Raw genomic sequence first — 15,128 nt, forward strand, 5'->3', positions numbered from 1 at the left:
TGTGACTATTCATCGTAACGCATGTTTCGAAATGTGTGGCTGGATTTCTAACGATCAAGGAGCATTGCGTCTTGTACCGACTGAACTGCGCGCCGCCCAGCCTAGTGAGATGTCACTTGGTAGTGAGTCAAGTAGCATCAGAGCCTTAGGTGTTTCATGGGATCCTATATCAGACACTATCGGATTTAGGACTGGTTTAGAAGGTCTCATACTACAGGGCAGTTTTAATAAACGCAAAGTGTTATCCCACCTCATGAAAGTATACGACCCACTAGGTTTGTTGGGCCCAATAGTGGTCAAAGGGCGTATACTGCTTCAGGAGGCGTGGAGATCCAATATTGACTGGGACACACCATTTCCACCATCACAGATTTTAAAGTGGAACGAGTGTTTTAAGGAACTGTCTGACGTATCTACAATTAGGATTCCACGATGGTACGCCAAGCTCAATGGAGAACCTATACACAGGGAGCTACACATTTTCGCGGACGCAAGCGAGCTTGCCTTTGCCACCGTCGCTTATTGGCGCTTATTGTATGCAGATGGTACAGTCAAGCTCGCACTCATCACCAGTAAGACGAGAGTCTCACCTTTGAAGCCCACTTCAATTCCTCGTCTAGAATTGCAGGGCGCTTTGATAGCTTCTCGCCTTGCTGTCACTATTAAAGAGTTTCATAAGAAAAAACCTTTACGAACTTTCCTGTGGACAGATTCAAGAACTGTCCTCGGTTGGCTCAGAAGTGACGCACGAACGTACAAACCCTTTGTGGCCCATCGCGTAGGAGAAATTACAGAAAATACGCGCGTGCAAGATTGGAAATGGGTCCCAACTGATTTGAACGTTGCGGACGATGCCACTAGGATTAAGCCGCTTCATCTTAATCCAAACCACCGATGGTTTACAGGTCCCTCGTTCCTCCTCGATCCTCCGGAGAATTGGCCTGTTGAACCAGCTGGTCAGCCTATAGTCCAGGAAGTGCGGAAGCAGACTTCTGGACTTGTGGTTGGTCATCTGACAATTACCGCGGATTTCAGTCGTTTTAGTGACTGGCTACGATTACTTCGTGCTACTGCTCGCGTTTTGCAAGCTGCGTCTAAATTTCGCTCGGCTTTAGATCGGGTAGGTCGCGTTGCTCCTAGCACCGATGTTAGGCTTCGTCAACGTACGAATACACCTACGTCCACCACTCTAATCCCCCTGACAGCGGAACTTATGGAAGCCGCAGAAAGGCACGTCCTGAAGAAAGTACAATCTGAGTCATTTAGTGACGAAATCCCAATAATAGAACGTGGAGAATTGATACCAAAGAGTAGTCGCCTGGCAAAGCTTTCTCCCAGAATGGGGCCAGACAACTTGTTGCACCTAGCTGGCAGAATCGTTGCTGTACAAGACGTCGGTTCCGAGATCAAGTTTCCAATCATTCTAGATGGACGACACCCAGTAGTGCGCTTATTGGTCAATTTCTACCATCGCAAGGCTGGACATGCAAACAATGAAATGGTGGTCAATGAGGTTCGACAAAAATATTGGCTTCTTCATCTGCGCAGTACTGTTCGAAGCGTCACCAGCAAATGTTTGTTCTGTCGCATCAAAAGAGCAAAGCCAATGAATCCGATGACCGGTAACCTTCCTCCTCAGCGGCTTGCCCACCACCGCCGCCCATTCACGTACACTGGCTTGGATTATTTCGGCCCGTTAAATACCAAGATCGGTCGAAGACAAGAGAAACGTTATGTGGCCCTGTACACCTGCATGACATCCAGAGCCGTTCACCTGGAGCTTGTACATTCCCTTTCTGCTGACTCCGCAATAATGAGCCTGCGACGGTTTATTGCTAGAAGAGGTGCTCCCAATACTGTATATTCTGACAACGGTACATGTTTTGTTGGTGCAGACCGAATTCTACGCGAATTTTATCAGCACGAGGTCTACGATTTTGCTGCCAATAGAGGAATAAAGTGGAGCTTTATCCCTGCCGCTGCTCCTTTTTTCGGCGGATGCTGGGAGAGACTGATTCGCACCGTCAAAGTCGCGCTGAATGCCACATTACGAGAAAGAGAACCTAATCCCGAAGTCCTAGTAACTCTCCTTCTAGAAGCTGAGGCAATTGTAAATTCTCGACCTCTGACCCATGTCCCTATTGGCCCTGAAGACCAGGAAACCCTAACGCCCTTCCACTTTCTAATTGGCTCATCTTCTAACCAGGTTCTGCCTGCAACCCTTGACGACCGAGACCTTTTAAGACGTGCTGACTGGAGGAAGGCGTTGAGATTGGCCGACCACTTTTGGAACCGATGGGTAAAAGAAATTCTGCCAACCATGCAACCTCGCCAGATAGCGGAGAACAGAGAGCACGACTTGACTGTTGGCGACTTAGTCATCATTGTAGACCAGAACCTACCCCGAGGAACCTGGCCACGCGGCCGCGTCGTTGCTACATTCCCTGGCAGAGACGGAGTGGTCAGGGTGGTGGACGTAGCCACATCAGGTGGAATTCTTCGTCGACCTTCTAAAAAATTGGTCAGATTAGAGGCATAAAGTCTCAGTTTATATCTAGTCTGGCTAGTTTTGTGTGCTTTCGCACACAAGGGGGTGGGATGTTAAGGGTGTATATGTAAATAGGTTTTGATACGTTTACACTATTATCTATGTCTAGTCTTAAGTTCTTTTTTAATTCCATATTTAAATTCTAATGTTATTTTGACTGTTTATATTTTTGTACGTCAGTTCGCAAAATAAACCCATCACAACTAGTCGACTGCCTGGTTTATTGATTATTTTCCACTTTAGCTATCGAAATTCCCTCTACTTTACTTGTCTGTCTTCTTTAAATAGAGAATGCCTTATGGCATTAAGTCCGCCTTTTGTACTGTTAGGTTTTTTTTGTGCAATAAAGGTTAAATAAATAAAATACCTGAATGTAAACTAGCTCATAAGACGAAACTAAAACATCGCTACTTTTGCAAATTATATTTTTTATAAAATAAACCGTAAATATTATTTAAGGTCAAGTAATATTAACCCAAAATAGACAATATTAGCAATACAAACAAATATAACACATTTAAGTATAGTACTTTAAGATTTTTTTTGCAATTTCAAATTTGTCCTAAGTGGACGGTATCTGACACAACACAACTACCCTACAATTTTTCACCCCAGAAGTGAGAGATATTAGACATCCTGAACCCGAAAAATTTAGGTATACCTTCTTCATCATTTATTCCCTCACGTTTTCTTAAGAAGATATTCTAACAATTAAATTTAAATACTCCAACCAAACGGAAATATAAATAACGAACATCAAAAAAAATTGAGACTTCAATTGACCACTTTTTTTGTACAAAAACTTGTAAGTCCGAATTGTGGATACTATTTGTCAACCATAGTATTGTATAAAAGTAAAATTATCTATTTTGCGTGATTCTGATAATGTGTGTATTTTTTAACTTTTAATTGTACAATAAGATCCGTAGAATATAGTGCTTTTTATCAAACTTTAAAGTTTATTTTAATTATTTAATTATAGAATTTATACTCGTACGTGTTTTGGAACGATGCGTTCTGAGCGGCTACCGCGAAAACCGAAATTCGCAAATTGCGGGGATCTTTCTCTTTTACTCCAATGAAGGCGTAATTAGAGTGACAGAGAAAAATCCCCGCAATTTGCGAACTTCGATTTTCGCGGTTATAGCCCTGACGTTTTTCGGGGGTCTATTATAAACCGGCAATATACCGTTGAATGTCGTTAGATATTTTTTTGTCTCTTTCTTTTTTCTAACGACGTGAAAGGTATAGAGAGAATATAAACTCCAGATCTAGCAAATGCGACGCGAGTGCGCACGTAGATTGGCGCTTCCTGCGAGCCTTGCGCAAAAGGCGCGCAATCTAAAGCAAATAATTATGCGTGCGCATTCTAGACGCAATTTTATGAATACAAAAGTGCTAGACCATCGTCATTACCTCAAGTTTCTTAAAGAACTCGTCACTATCATGATTCAAAGGCTTCTCTTTCTTCACCTTCTTAGGCAACAACACACTCGGTAGCTTCATCCTTTTCCTCTGCCCAGTGGCGCCCCAAGCGGTCATAGACAGAACTATATTCGACGCGATTCTCTTCCTACTCTTAGGAACATAATTTATGACTATCCTTGTCAAATGCAATAGGTTACAATCACAAGATGACGGGGTCAAAGAAGGCAGTAATGGTCTTCGTTTTACGCGCCTCTGCTTGACTGTGTACAAATTATCGCCGGTTATAAAGAAGCTCTTTTCCTTTTTACTTGGCTGTGCGACTGCAAGACTTGGCTTCTGATTTTTCTCCTTAGGTTTCTCCTTTCTCAAAGGTAGCAATTTTGTTTTAGATATTAGAAAAGGCAACATCTTTATACGCGTAAAAAGAGGCTGATGGACTGTTTTTCTGCGTGGTTGGAAGCGAAGTGATAGGAAAAGTGACGATATTGATTACATGTACCTTCTTATCAGCTAAATGTACGCTCTAGTAATTTTTGAAGAGGATGGAAAATAACCTACACATTTACGTCAATTTATTAATAGTTACGTTATTAGTTTAACACCCGGGTACGTACCTGTTCAAGTGTTCACCTTGTTTGTAACACGTGGCATTGACATTTATAAAAGTGCCTGAACTATCTATTCTTGATGACTTTTATCTAATCCTGTTTATTGGTCCCCTGCTGTTAGGGCATTACGCTACTGGCCCTATGATTAACTTGGAAATCAGTTATTTCTTGGGATAGTGCACAGAGCAAATGGCTGGGAAGCCAGGGAGTTGGCTTCACTTAAAAAGTAATAAGTAGTTTATTCTCAGCACTTGAACGACGCTCATCATATCATCATCATCATCATCCTGGCGTCAATCCCGGCTGTGCCCCCGCGCGGGGCGCGAGGACCCGGGGTCCGCCTTCCGACTCCTTCGTGTCCACTTTGCCCGATCTTCGGCATCCCTGGTGGTGAGTCCGTTGGCACGCATGTCCTCCTTAACGCTCAACATATCCACGTTACCGAATAATGTTGGCTTTGGAAATCTTTTTTACAAATCTGCTACCAAAATTTTTACCCTGTATGTAAGTCTACCTGTGAGCGCGACTAATAGCATCGCTTATTTTGCTGTCCTTAATGGACGGCCCCCGCTTGGATAGCAGAAGAGGAGGAATTAGGCGGTAGGAGTTGCTCATACTGGCCCTTGATAGCGACTGTGAGCGGAGCGCCCTCAGAAAAACTCAGGAATGGCAGCGAGCGGGCACTCTTGCAGCCTGCTACCATATCTGAAGTGGTTTAGTTACCTCTGGATTCCTTGAGGATTAGAGCACGGCCAATCGTGTCATGCGCTGCGACCTACCATCAATCATGAATTCGCACCTTTTTATTTTCCCGACTAGCAATGACCGGTGCCCGTTTGGACAGCACAAGTGGTGACGCCAGCGGAGGCAGCTGCTCGCACTGGCCTTTGATGAGGCGGCTGTGAGCGCCTTCTGAAAGACTCAGGGATGGCAGCGAGCGGTCGTTGGTTCCGTGGCCTGCTGTCATGTCGGAGGTTGTGTAGCCGTGGTAGTATAATGTTTCCTAGAAGAAAGAATGAAGTTTGGTCGCTTGTTAGCCTGTTACAAAACAATCACTGGTGCCTTTTTTTTTTTATAAATAAATAAATAAATAAATAAATATTGGGGACATCTTACACATATCAACCTAGCCCCAAACTAAGCAAAGCTTGTACTATGGGTGCTAGGCGACGATATATATACTTATATAGATAAATACATACTTATATACATAGAAAACACCCATGACTCAGGAACAAATATTAGTGTTCATCACACAAATAAATGCCCTTACTGGGATTCGAACCCAGGACCATCGGCTTAGCAGGCAGGGTCACTACCCACTAGGCCAGACCGGTCGTAATTTACCTTTAGGTTATTACGAGGAGATGCATCGAATATGAGTTGTGCAACGATTATCGAAGTACTCAGTAGCTCAGTAGGTACGTATATTAAATGTCTCAGTAGGTACTGGACACTGTCCGAATAGACCACCTTCAATATTTTAATTCCAAGCAAAAAATGCGACAAACGGACTGCAATCAAATGTACAACCCACGTCCTCAATCGGCAAAGGTAGATCTTAATAACATTGTAATAAAGTTTAAGATTCAATAGTACCTGGCTGTGGCTTCTTCTTAGGTCTAGAACGATGGTGGTTCTGTGGTGCGGCTGATCTGGGGTGAGGCACCTTCGGGAACCTCTGGATTTGCCGCTGGCGAGGGTCGGAGCGGGCGTTAGTGGTCGCGAGTCGGTTTCAGTATATCTGGAATCAATAGAATAGATTAGAATATAGATATTACAATTAGTAGACACAACGGAGACAATTTAGGTACATATAAGAAAAACTTCACAAGGAATGAAGTGGCACGAAATGGATCTCTCTCATCTCAGCATTTAGCCGGCGACTTCCAGCGCTGATCTTCTGATAGTTTTATTTACATTACGACGACGGATGGGGGTCAATTTCTGAACACGATTTTTTTTCTGTCCGTGATGAAAATCGCGGGTTAGCATCAAATAATACTTACTATTTTTTTTTTACATAATGAAGCCACACTTTCACATCGGGTTCCATATGAATTCACTGATTAATTGGTTTTTAGAATACACTTAAAAATACCTAAAGGCTCAAATTACTACTCCCGTGCCCTGTCCGGAATCTACTTTTGAGCATAATGAAAAATCCTACGAAAAATTCTACACTAGTATCACTAATTTAGTGTCAAATACTTAAACTAGATGATATTTACTATCACTGAGCACATACACTATTAACTTCATTGTGGTAAATAACTCGTGATCGAAGTTTAAATTTTGTCCGAGCGCGCGAGTAAAATTTCGTCGGCAAAACTCAAAGGGCTCTCACAGCCGACGTCTGTATCTGAACCGCCTCGTGTCCCGCCTCACCTGTACTGGCAATATTCGGCTGATTCTCAAAGCAAGCGGATGTACGTCAAGCCGCGGCGTGTTCGAGCAAATCGCATAAGTATTTCGGAATCCGGGTGGGCGACAATTTTTTTCTAATTTCGATGCCCCTTATAAATTTTATTTCCCACATAGCTTTTCAAAAACAATTATCATATTTAGGAGCCCTTTATGTATCTTTATGTAAGCGATAACATAACAGTTTGGTTAAACACGATTTAAATTTTTGGCGAATTTTTTTATTACGAATTCTAATTTCCGTGCCCTAATTCCCATAGAATATTTACCTAAAACAGCTGATTAAGTGGCACGGGAATTAGAAAGTATTACATTTATTGTCAACAAATTTTTAATTGGGGGCACTGTAAGTTAATTGGCAATGTTTACGTCATATTATTATTATATATATATATTGGCATTGAATATATATTATATGTAATAATAACATGACGTATATCTTTCTATTTTACATTTAAGGAAATCTCAGAGAATGCACAAAAATCTATGAACGGTTTTTTAGTATAAGTACTATAGTACATACTTACAGGGTGGACCCGAATAACCCGGGCAATTTTAATACGTAAGGTAAGGTGGGGTAAGACGACACTGGGGTAAGACTATCACTTGTATGGAATCCTCGTACTGTTAGTCTTGCGCCACCTTACCTTATTCATTTATCATATTATAATATTAAAATATTATATAAACATAAAACTATTTTTGGAATTATTACATATTATAATACCCGTACCTAAGGTTACATGAAACAAAATGAATCAAATTTACAATGGTTTTATTTTGTAAATTTGACAGCTGACAGCGTAAGCCGTATAAAGTTTAAATATCTGGGAGACCGAGCTTTGCTCGGAAAACATATACCTACCTAAAAACTCAAAAATGCGCGTTTTCCCAGAGACACCTGCTGCTAGATCGATGCAGATGCACCTGTACCTGCAGCTAGATCGATTTTTCATCCCAGAAAACGCTCATATATGATCCAATTTCATCGAAATCGTTAGAGCTGTTTCCGAGATCCCCGAAATATATACAAGAATTGCTCGTTTAATAGATTAGTTGTTATAAATTAGCTTTTCTAATAGGTACAAGAAAAATTAAATATATCCTATTCTTACTATATTATAAATGCGAAAGTATCTCTGTCTGTCTGTCTGTTATCTCGTCACGCTTAAGCCGCTGAAACAATATCATCTTGATAATACATATTTGGCATGGAGATAGTTTGAGGCCTGAAGAAGGACAAAGGATCTGGGGGCACGGCAGTGCCGCCGCCAAGTCGAGCAAAACAAAGTGGCACGGCCGTACCATCAAATCTCAATAACATTCTATCTAAATAACATTTAATTTGAGCATGTAGTCTAAGAATTAATACACTTTAAAATCCCTTAGTTTTGTCAGTGTGGCGGCGGATCTGCTTCAGCTTCGCGTCAGTAACTGGCAGGAAGTTGCACAGGATCGGGACAGGTGGCACGCTCTCGTTTCGGAGGCCAGGATTCTCTTTGGATCGCTGAGCCAAAATAGTTAGTTAGTTAGTTAGTTTGTCACTGGCACAATCACTCTCAATCAATATTATTTTAAGGTACTTCTAGCATACCCACAAGTTCCAAATTTGAAACGTAATTAGGTTTTAGCTTTTTAAGCCAATAAAAATCTAATAATACTGCAATATTAGTCACGTTCTAAAGATAACTGCATAATTAAGTTTGTAATCCTATAGAAATATATGCGATAACAACGTTACCTTTTAGTTCTTACAATTAGTAGGGAAAATAAAGGTACACTACGATGGACGATGTGAGTATGAATAAAGATGTATTATGATATGTATATACAAAGTATCAGTATGGTATGGGTATGTTTACCCGAAAAGAAGGACAGCCTACAAAAAGAGATGGGATCATTTCAATTCATGTAAAAAGATGCAAATCTCGCAACGCAGTTCTTCTACTCTACTACAAAAAAATGTTTTGGGATGGAATGTGAAAACAAGTCGGTTATTGTAGTCAGTGCCAGGGGGTATTTTGTAAGCAAGTCTTTTTTTAGGAAGATTATGATATTTTTAAGAAATTACTTAACCAACCTACACTTTGAAGATTTTCCCGCAGGGCAGGGACACCCCGTATACCTATGTGTAAAGTAAGGCGGGGTGAGACTAACTTAGTTTATTTTGATCGGGGCAAGACTAACAGTATGAGGATTCCATACAAGTGATAGTCTTACCCCGGTGATAGTCTTACCCCCACCTTACCTCATATGTGTTTTTTGGGTTATTAATTTATGAAGGCAGCATATTCGATTTCTTCAGATTAACTTACACAATAACTTCTTCTCATAAGTAGGGGCACAATTTATTTCTTAGTATCATTTCCTATAAGACCATATACCAGATCATACACCTTGTACCTATCTACATGCAGATACATAATGACACTTTTTAATGAATAGTTTTGTATGTAAAGGCGGACAAGTTTACGAAACTACTCAAAGTATTGTTTTGAAATATGTACCTTTTACTAAGAAAGAGAGATTAGTTGCCATTAAAATAAAGGAAAGGATTAGTCAAATACGTAGTTTTTAGTGTAACATACTTTCGTAGATTTGTCGTTCGAAAATAAAATTAAAGAAGGTAAATATGTCCGATGCCACTTCAGTATGGTTGCAGTATATTATTGTAGATTAAAATATACATAAATAATAGTTTTAAGTACCAAAATAAGTTAAGAAAACAATTCCCGTGCCGTGTTTTAATTTCCGTCCTAGTAAAATCTAATTTCCATGGACACACTAATTCCCGTGCCCTGACCAAAATTTTAAATTTAAATAACTTTTATAGTTTTATGAATATTTTTATCCCATAAGAAAATTAATATTTATTATATTTTTTATCAAATTCTCAGCATAATTTTTTTTGTGTAATGTTGGTATTTCAAAATTCCATGGAAATTAGACAAAAATGCTCGTTTGGTGAAATTGACCCATGGCAACCTAGCAATAGCATACGGTCCGCCTGGTAGAAAGCGGTTGCCGTAACCTTATATACGCAGGCATAATGCAATAACGCAGGAAAAATGTTAACATGCGTGTTGCCGACCTCTAGAAATCAGTAGTTACTTCTGAATTAGTTTTCGTCTCATCACCGTAGTCATTTTCGTTAAATAAGTATCTACACACAATTTAAAATTACTTGGAGGCTATCTCTGTTTTGAAGTAGGACTAAACAACCCAACATCAGTGGTAGAAACATTCCATTCCATGACTAACCTTCTAAACATGTCCTCTGTAACGATGTCATGAGGAGTCCGGATCTTATCTTTATCCGGGCCATTCAAATCTTGAATCTTGGTCAGGTCCTCGCCGAAGCCATGTGTTCGACCCTCCAGTAGCTGTAAACAGGCGAGATAAACGTTACCATCAACATGGAAATATCTCTATACGTAGTCATTTAGTGACCATAAAATTCCCTAGGTAATGTAATAGGTACCCGGGAATTCCGTTGTTTTTTCCCGGGTCGTGACTCGTGAATGTGTCAATGTCCCGTCTTGCCGCAACCGGGAACGAAACCCTATAGTAATAAAGGTAGTATAAACTCGGATGCTTGCATTGCACAGCACGGAGCATTTTGGCGATACGGTTCCTAGTAGGCCACTTTAGCACTGTAGGAGCTCTACATCGAAAACTAAAATGTCCTTCTACACTTACCCAGGAGTCTTTAGGTCGCCTCACAAACTCCTTGGCTTCAGTATCAGCCGGGTAGTTGCACAGCGCGAAGCAGCCGTGTAAGAAGAGGTTGTAGAGAATGTAGAGCCACGCGTAGGGCCGAAGCATGATGATGCACGAAGATGGGCCGGTCTAGAACACCTTTTAGCAGCCAAGGGCCACATAGTAGTTAACGGAGATAACGCGGGCCGTACTTTGTTAATATTTATGACTTTATGAGACATTGTCATTTGTCACTATTACATACAAAATAGCCAAGGCGGCTCTCGGGCCGCACGTAACAGGTTCACGAGCCGCATGCGGCCCGTGGGCCGCAGGTTGCCGACCGCTGGTCTAGAAGATAAAGACAGTCGGTTCTACACTTACTCAGGAGTCTTTAGCGCGTCTCACAAACTCCTTGGCTTGGGTATCAGCCGGGTGGTTGCACAGCACCGAGCAGCCGTGTGAGAAGGGGTTGTAGAGCCCCGCGTACGGCCGAAGCATGACCCGTGGTCTAGAAGATAAAGACAGTCGGTCTACACTTACCCAGGAGTCTTTAGCGCGTCTCACAAACTCCTTGGCTTGGGTATCAGCCGGGTGGTTGCACAGCACCGAGCAGCCGTGTGAGAAGGGGTTGTAGAGCCCCGCGTACGGCCGAAGCATGACCCGTGGTCTAGAAGATAAAGACAGTCGGTCTACACTTACCCAGGAGTCTTTAGCGCGTCTCACAAACTCCTTGGCTTCGGTATCAGCCGGGTGGTTGCACAGCACCGAGCAGCCGTGTGAGAAGGGGTTGTAGAGCCCCGCGTACGGCCGAAGCATGAACGGCGCCGGCGTCACTGAGCATTTTAGCTCTACTGGACTCTGGAAGGCAATAATAGGTATATTATAAACATTAGCGGTTGCCCTCTAGGCTGGATATTTAGACGCCTCAGTGTTTGTTAGGCTTCATATGTCACATTTGCTGAGTCAATGATTTACTTAAAAAATCGATCATATTAACTATATCTCAGCGACTTTGTTATGACAATTAAGTTGTAATCACTGACCTTATTAAACAAAGTCCCCCACCGCGTCTGTCTGTTTGTTCGCGATAAACTCAAAAACTGCTGAACGGAATTGCATGCGGTTTTCACATAATCTGTAGTGATTCTTTAGGAAGGTTTAGGTGTATAATTTGTTAACCCGTGCGAAGCCGGGGCCGGTCGAGTTAAGATTTCACCACAAAACGCTACTATGACAAGGCCGACACGGCACTAAAATATTATATAGCCTGTCGAAGTGTCGATATTAAAATTAATTGATTCAAGTTTAGGTAAATATCTACTACCTAGTAACATTTAGGGATATGTACTCGTATGTCGGCGGCCGATCGTAAGATCAGGCAGATCGTAATGTTCCTGATTATTGTTTTGAGGATAGTCACATTAAACCAATATATACAGGGCGTCCCACGGCTATGCCACATGCATGGAGGGAAAGTACACTAAATATTGTAGATGGAACATTTTACTGAAAGAAGACATTATTTTAATTTAAAAAACAATTTAAACTGCATTCATAGATTTTTAAATAATTACATGGTTGAACCGGGAATCGAACCCGCCGCACGAGAAAAAAAATCACCCTGTAGCTTTATCATACCGATCGAAAGGCTTGATCATAAGGATTATTTTTTGCTAAAGAACATAGTGTCAGAAACAAAAGGAAGACCATGAATTTTAACATTTGATGTGAAATTTAGCGAAATAATCAAAAGAGCCGGCTTTGTATTCAACAGAATGAGACTACATTTTGAGCATTTGATAAATTAAATTGATTAATTTTGAATAAAAAATTTTAAAATTCATGGGCTTCCTTTTATTTCCGACACTATGTTATTTAGCAAAAAATAATCCTTATGATCAAGCCTTTCGATCGGTATGATAAAGCTACAGGGTGATTTTTTTTCTCGTGCGGCGGGTTCGATTCCCGGTTCAACCATGTAATTATTTAAAAATCTATGAATGCAGTTTAAATTGTTTTTTAAATTAAAATAATGTCTTCTGTCAGTAAAATGTTCCATCTACAATATTTAGGGTACTTTCCCTCCATGTGGCATAGCCGTGGGACGCCCTGTATACAGGGTGATTCATGAGACGTGAGCAGGACTAATCCTGCACACTCAGTAACTGATAATTGATCGATCACCATCGTGTTTAGGTGAAACAACCACACTTTTTCCTATTTTTCAACTTTTTGGTGAGAGCAAATTGAATTCTCTACAAACATGGTCACCCTACAAGACCTAATTAATAAACATAAAACCTCATTAACCGTAATGACAGCATGTTGTTACGAAGATAATAAACTGTCAAACATGAGTGAGATACGAGTTTTCAAAAGTAACCAGTCCATGATGACAGTGATGACATTCAATTTGACACAGAATATCGGTAGTTTAGTATTCTAATTTTAGGGTGACCATGCATGTCGTAAATAAATTATTAACTTTTTTTTTTTACATGACTAGAAAATTAACGTTATCCTCACTAATACTGATACGAGACAGTTGCTTATAATTTACGAAATGCGCAGTGTTAGTCCTGCTCACGTCTCCTGAATCACCCTGTATACCTAGGTAAGATAGGTTCGTTAGGTTGCTTCAGATGCCCGAAGGGCAAACTGCCTAAAAATAGGAGCCCCGCGTAGCGGGGCTCCGTCTACTCAGGGAACGAGTCAAAGATTTTCACGATATGCCTAGGAATTTCACGATATGCCTGATCTTACGATCGGCCGCCGACATGTATATTCTTAGGCCCTTAAAACCTTTTTAGGGCCAACCGAAGCACTCAACGCTTCATAGACCGGGAGATAGTGACACATTTTACTGGGTCATTTGTACCAGTATGGCGGTTCGTCAGGGGTCTAAGTACGTAATGAACGAAATAAAAATGATGGTCATAGCGCTGGTACCGGCGGCCCAATCGCGTGGGCGTTAGTCGAACGTGTCGGATAAAATACGAGTGTCGAACGATTTGTTCCACAAAAATCCTAGGTTCAAACTGCGAGCCTTACAGAAACGGAATGCTACTTGAAAAGTGGGTTTGATTAGGTTCGAACTGCGATCCTCACAGAACCGAACTGCTATCTGAGAAGTGGGTTAGGTTAGGCTAGAACTACGACCCTTATGGCTCCTCTACACGATGGAGGGGGTGAAAAGTGGGTGGTTTTACCTCCGTTTCTACATAGTGTACTATCTACAATAATCTTTCACCGGCCCCCAAAGAAGTCGGTTTTTTTTTCTTAAAAATTATTTCAAGTATGGTGCCCCTTTTTCCCCCTATTAGAAGTATGGCAAATATAATAATGGTCACATTGCATCATATAATTTCCAAAAATCCAAATGCCATACTGGTACAAATCGTCAAAAAATTGTTTTTTGTTTTAAGTCTTGGCTTAAGTCTCACAGTCGTCCGCCCCGTAGTTATAATCTGAAATATTTTTTTTAGGTATAATTGTATCCAAACAAACAGAATATGATGATGCCATGCTGTAAAAAATTATTTTACGTATACATAGTCGTATTTTTGAAACGTGTCGATTAAATAAGTTTTTCAAGTATGGCAGCACTTTTTCCCCCTACTATATATAAGTATGGCAATTATAATAACGGTCACATTTTATCAAATACTTTCCAAAAATTTAAATGCAATACTGGTACAAATCGTTTAGCAAAAAAAAAAATATTAACTCCCTTGCGGCGGTATGGCGGCCATTTGGAACCGTCCGAAGAGTATGGCATGGTGATGTCCATGAATGGCTGCTCGACGATGATCACCTGTGCAAAAATTAGCTTGTTTTTTAAAATTAATGTGTTCGCCTCAGTATGGCGGGCTGTAAGTCACACCGGAGAAGTATGGCAGTACGCTACCGCCTACTTCTTTTTTATGGACTATCGGAAAATACGAGGATTTTTGTGGAACAAATCGTTCGACACTCGTATTTTATCCGACACGTTACGTTCGACTAACGCCCACGCGATTGGGCCGCCGGTACCAGCGCTATGACCATCATTTTTCTTTCCTTCATTACATGCTTAGACCCCTGACGAACCGCCATACTGGTACAAATGACCCAGTAAAATGTGTCACTATCTCCCGGTCTATCACTTCAGTTTGAAGTTCACACAGACACCCAAAATCTACGTATAGGTACCAACCTGCTGTGTATTTCTTAAAGCTTCTGTAGACTTCTGTGGTACAGATGCCAGCAATCCAGTGTTGCTCAACAGCCCCATTTCTTCATGTCAATGAACCAGGTACATCTGAGCTCTGTCTAAATTTGTATACTTACCAAACTTCAATATCGATCAAACACTAAGGTATCCCTTAGGTACGTAAAGTTTTCTAAAACCATAGAGAAGCATAAGTAAAGCAAGAGTG

General features: G+C 41.0%; 1 protein-coding gene across 1 annotated transcript in view; it reads right to left on the minus strand.

The window, feature by feature from the left end:
• The window catches only part of LOC134669770 (uncharacterized), a 45,689-nt gene extending 30,655 nt beyond the window's left edge, over nucleotides 1-15,034 (minus strand). The window contains exons 1-5 of the mRNA XM_063527397.1: nucleotides 14,906-15,034; nucleotides 11,410-11,568; nucleotides 10,270-10,391; nucleotides 6,184-6,328; nucleotides 5,384-5,587 (exon numbers count right to left, since the gene is read on the minus strand). Coding sequence (XP_063383467.1) covers nucleotides 5,384-5,587; nucleotides 6,184-6,328; nucleotides 10,270-10,391; nucleotides 11,410-11,568; nucleotides 14,906-14,983 — 708 coding nt within the window. The 5' untranslated portion in view covers nucleotides 14,984-15,034. The remainder of the gene's footprint in view (nucleotides 1-5,383; nucleotides 5,588-6,183; nucleotides 6,329-10,269; nucleotides 10,392-11,409; nucleotides 11,569-14,905) is intronic.
• Between the last annotated feature and the right edge of the window lie 94 nt (nucleotides 15,035-15,128).

Source organism: Cydia fagiglandana, chromosome 13, assembly GCF_963556715.1.
Source record: "Cydia fagiglandana chromosome 13, ilCydFagi1.1, whole genome shotgun sequence".
NCBI lineage: Eukaryota > Metazoa > Arthropoda > Insecta > Lepidoptera > Tortricidae > Cydia > Cydia fagiglandana.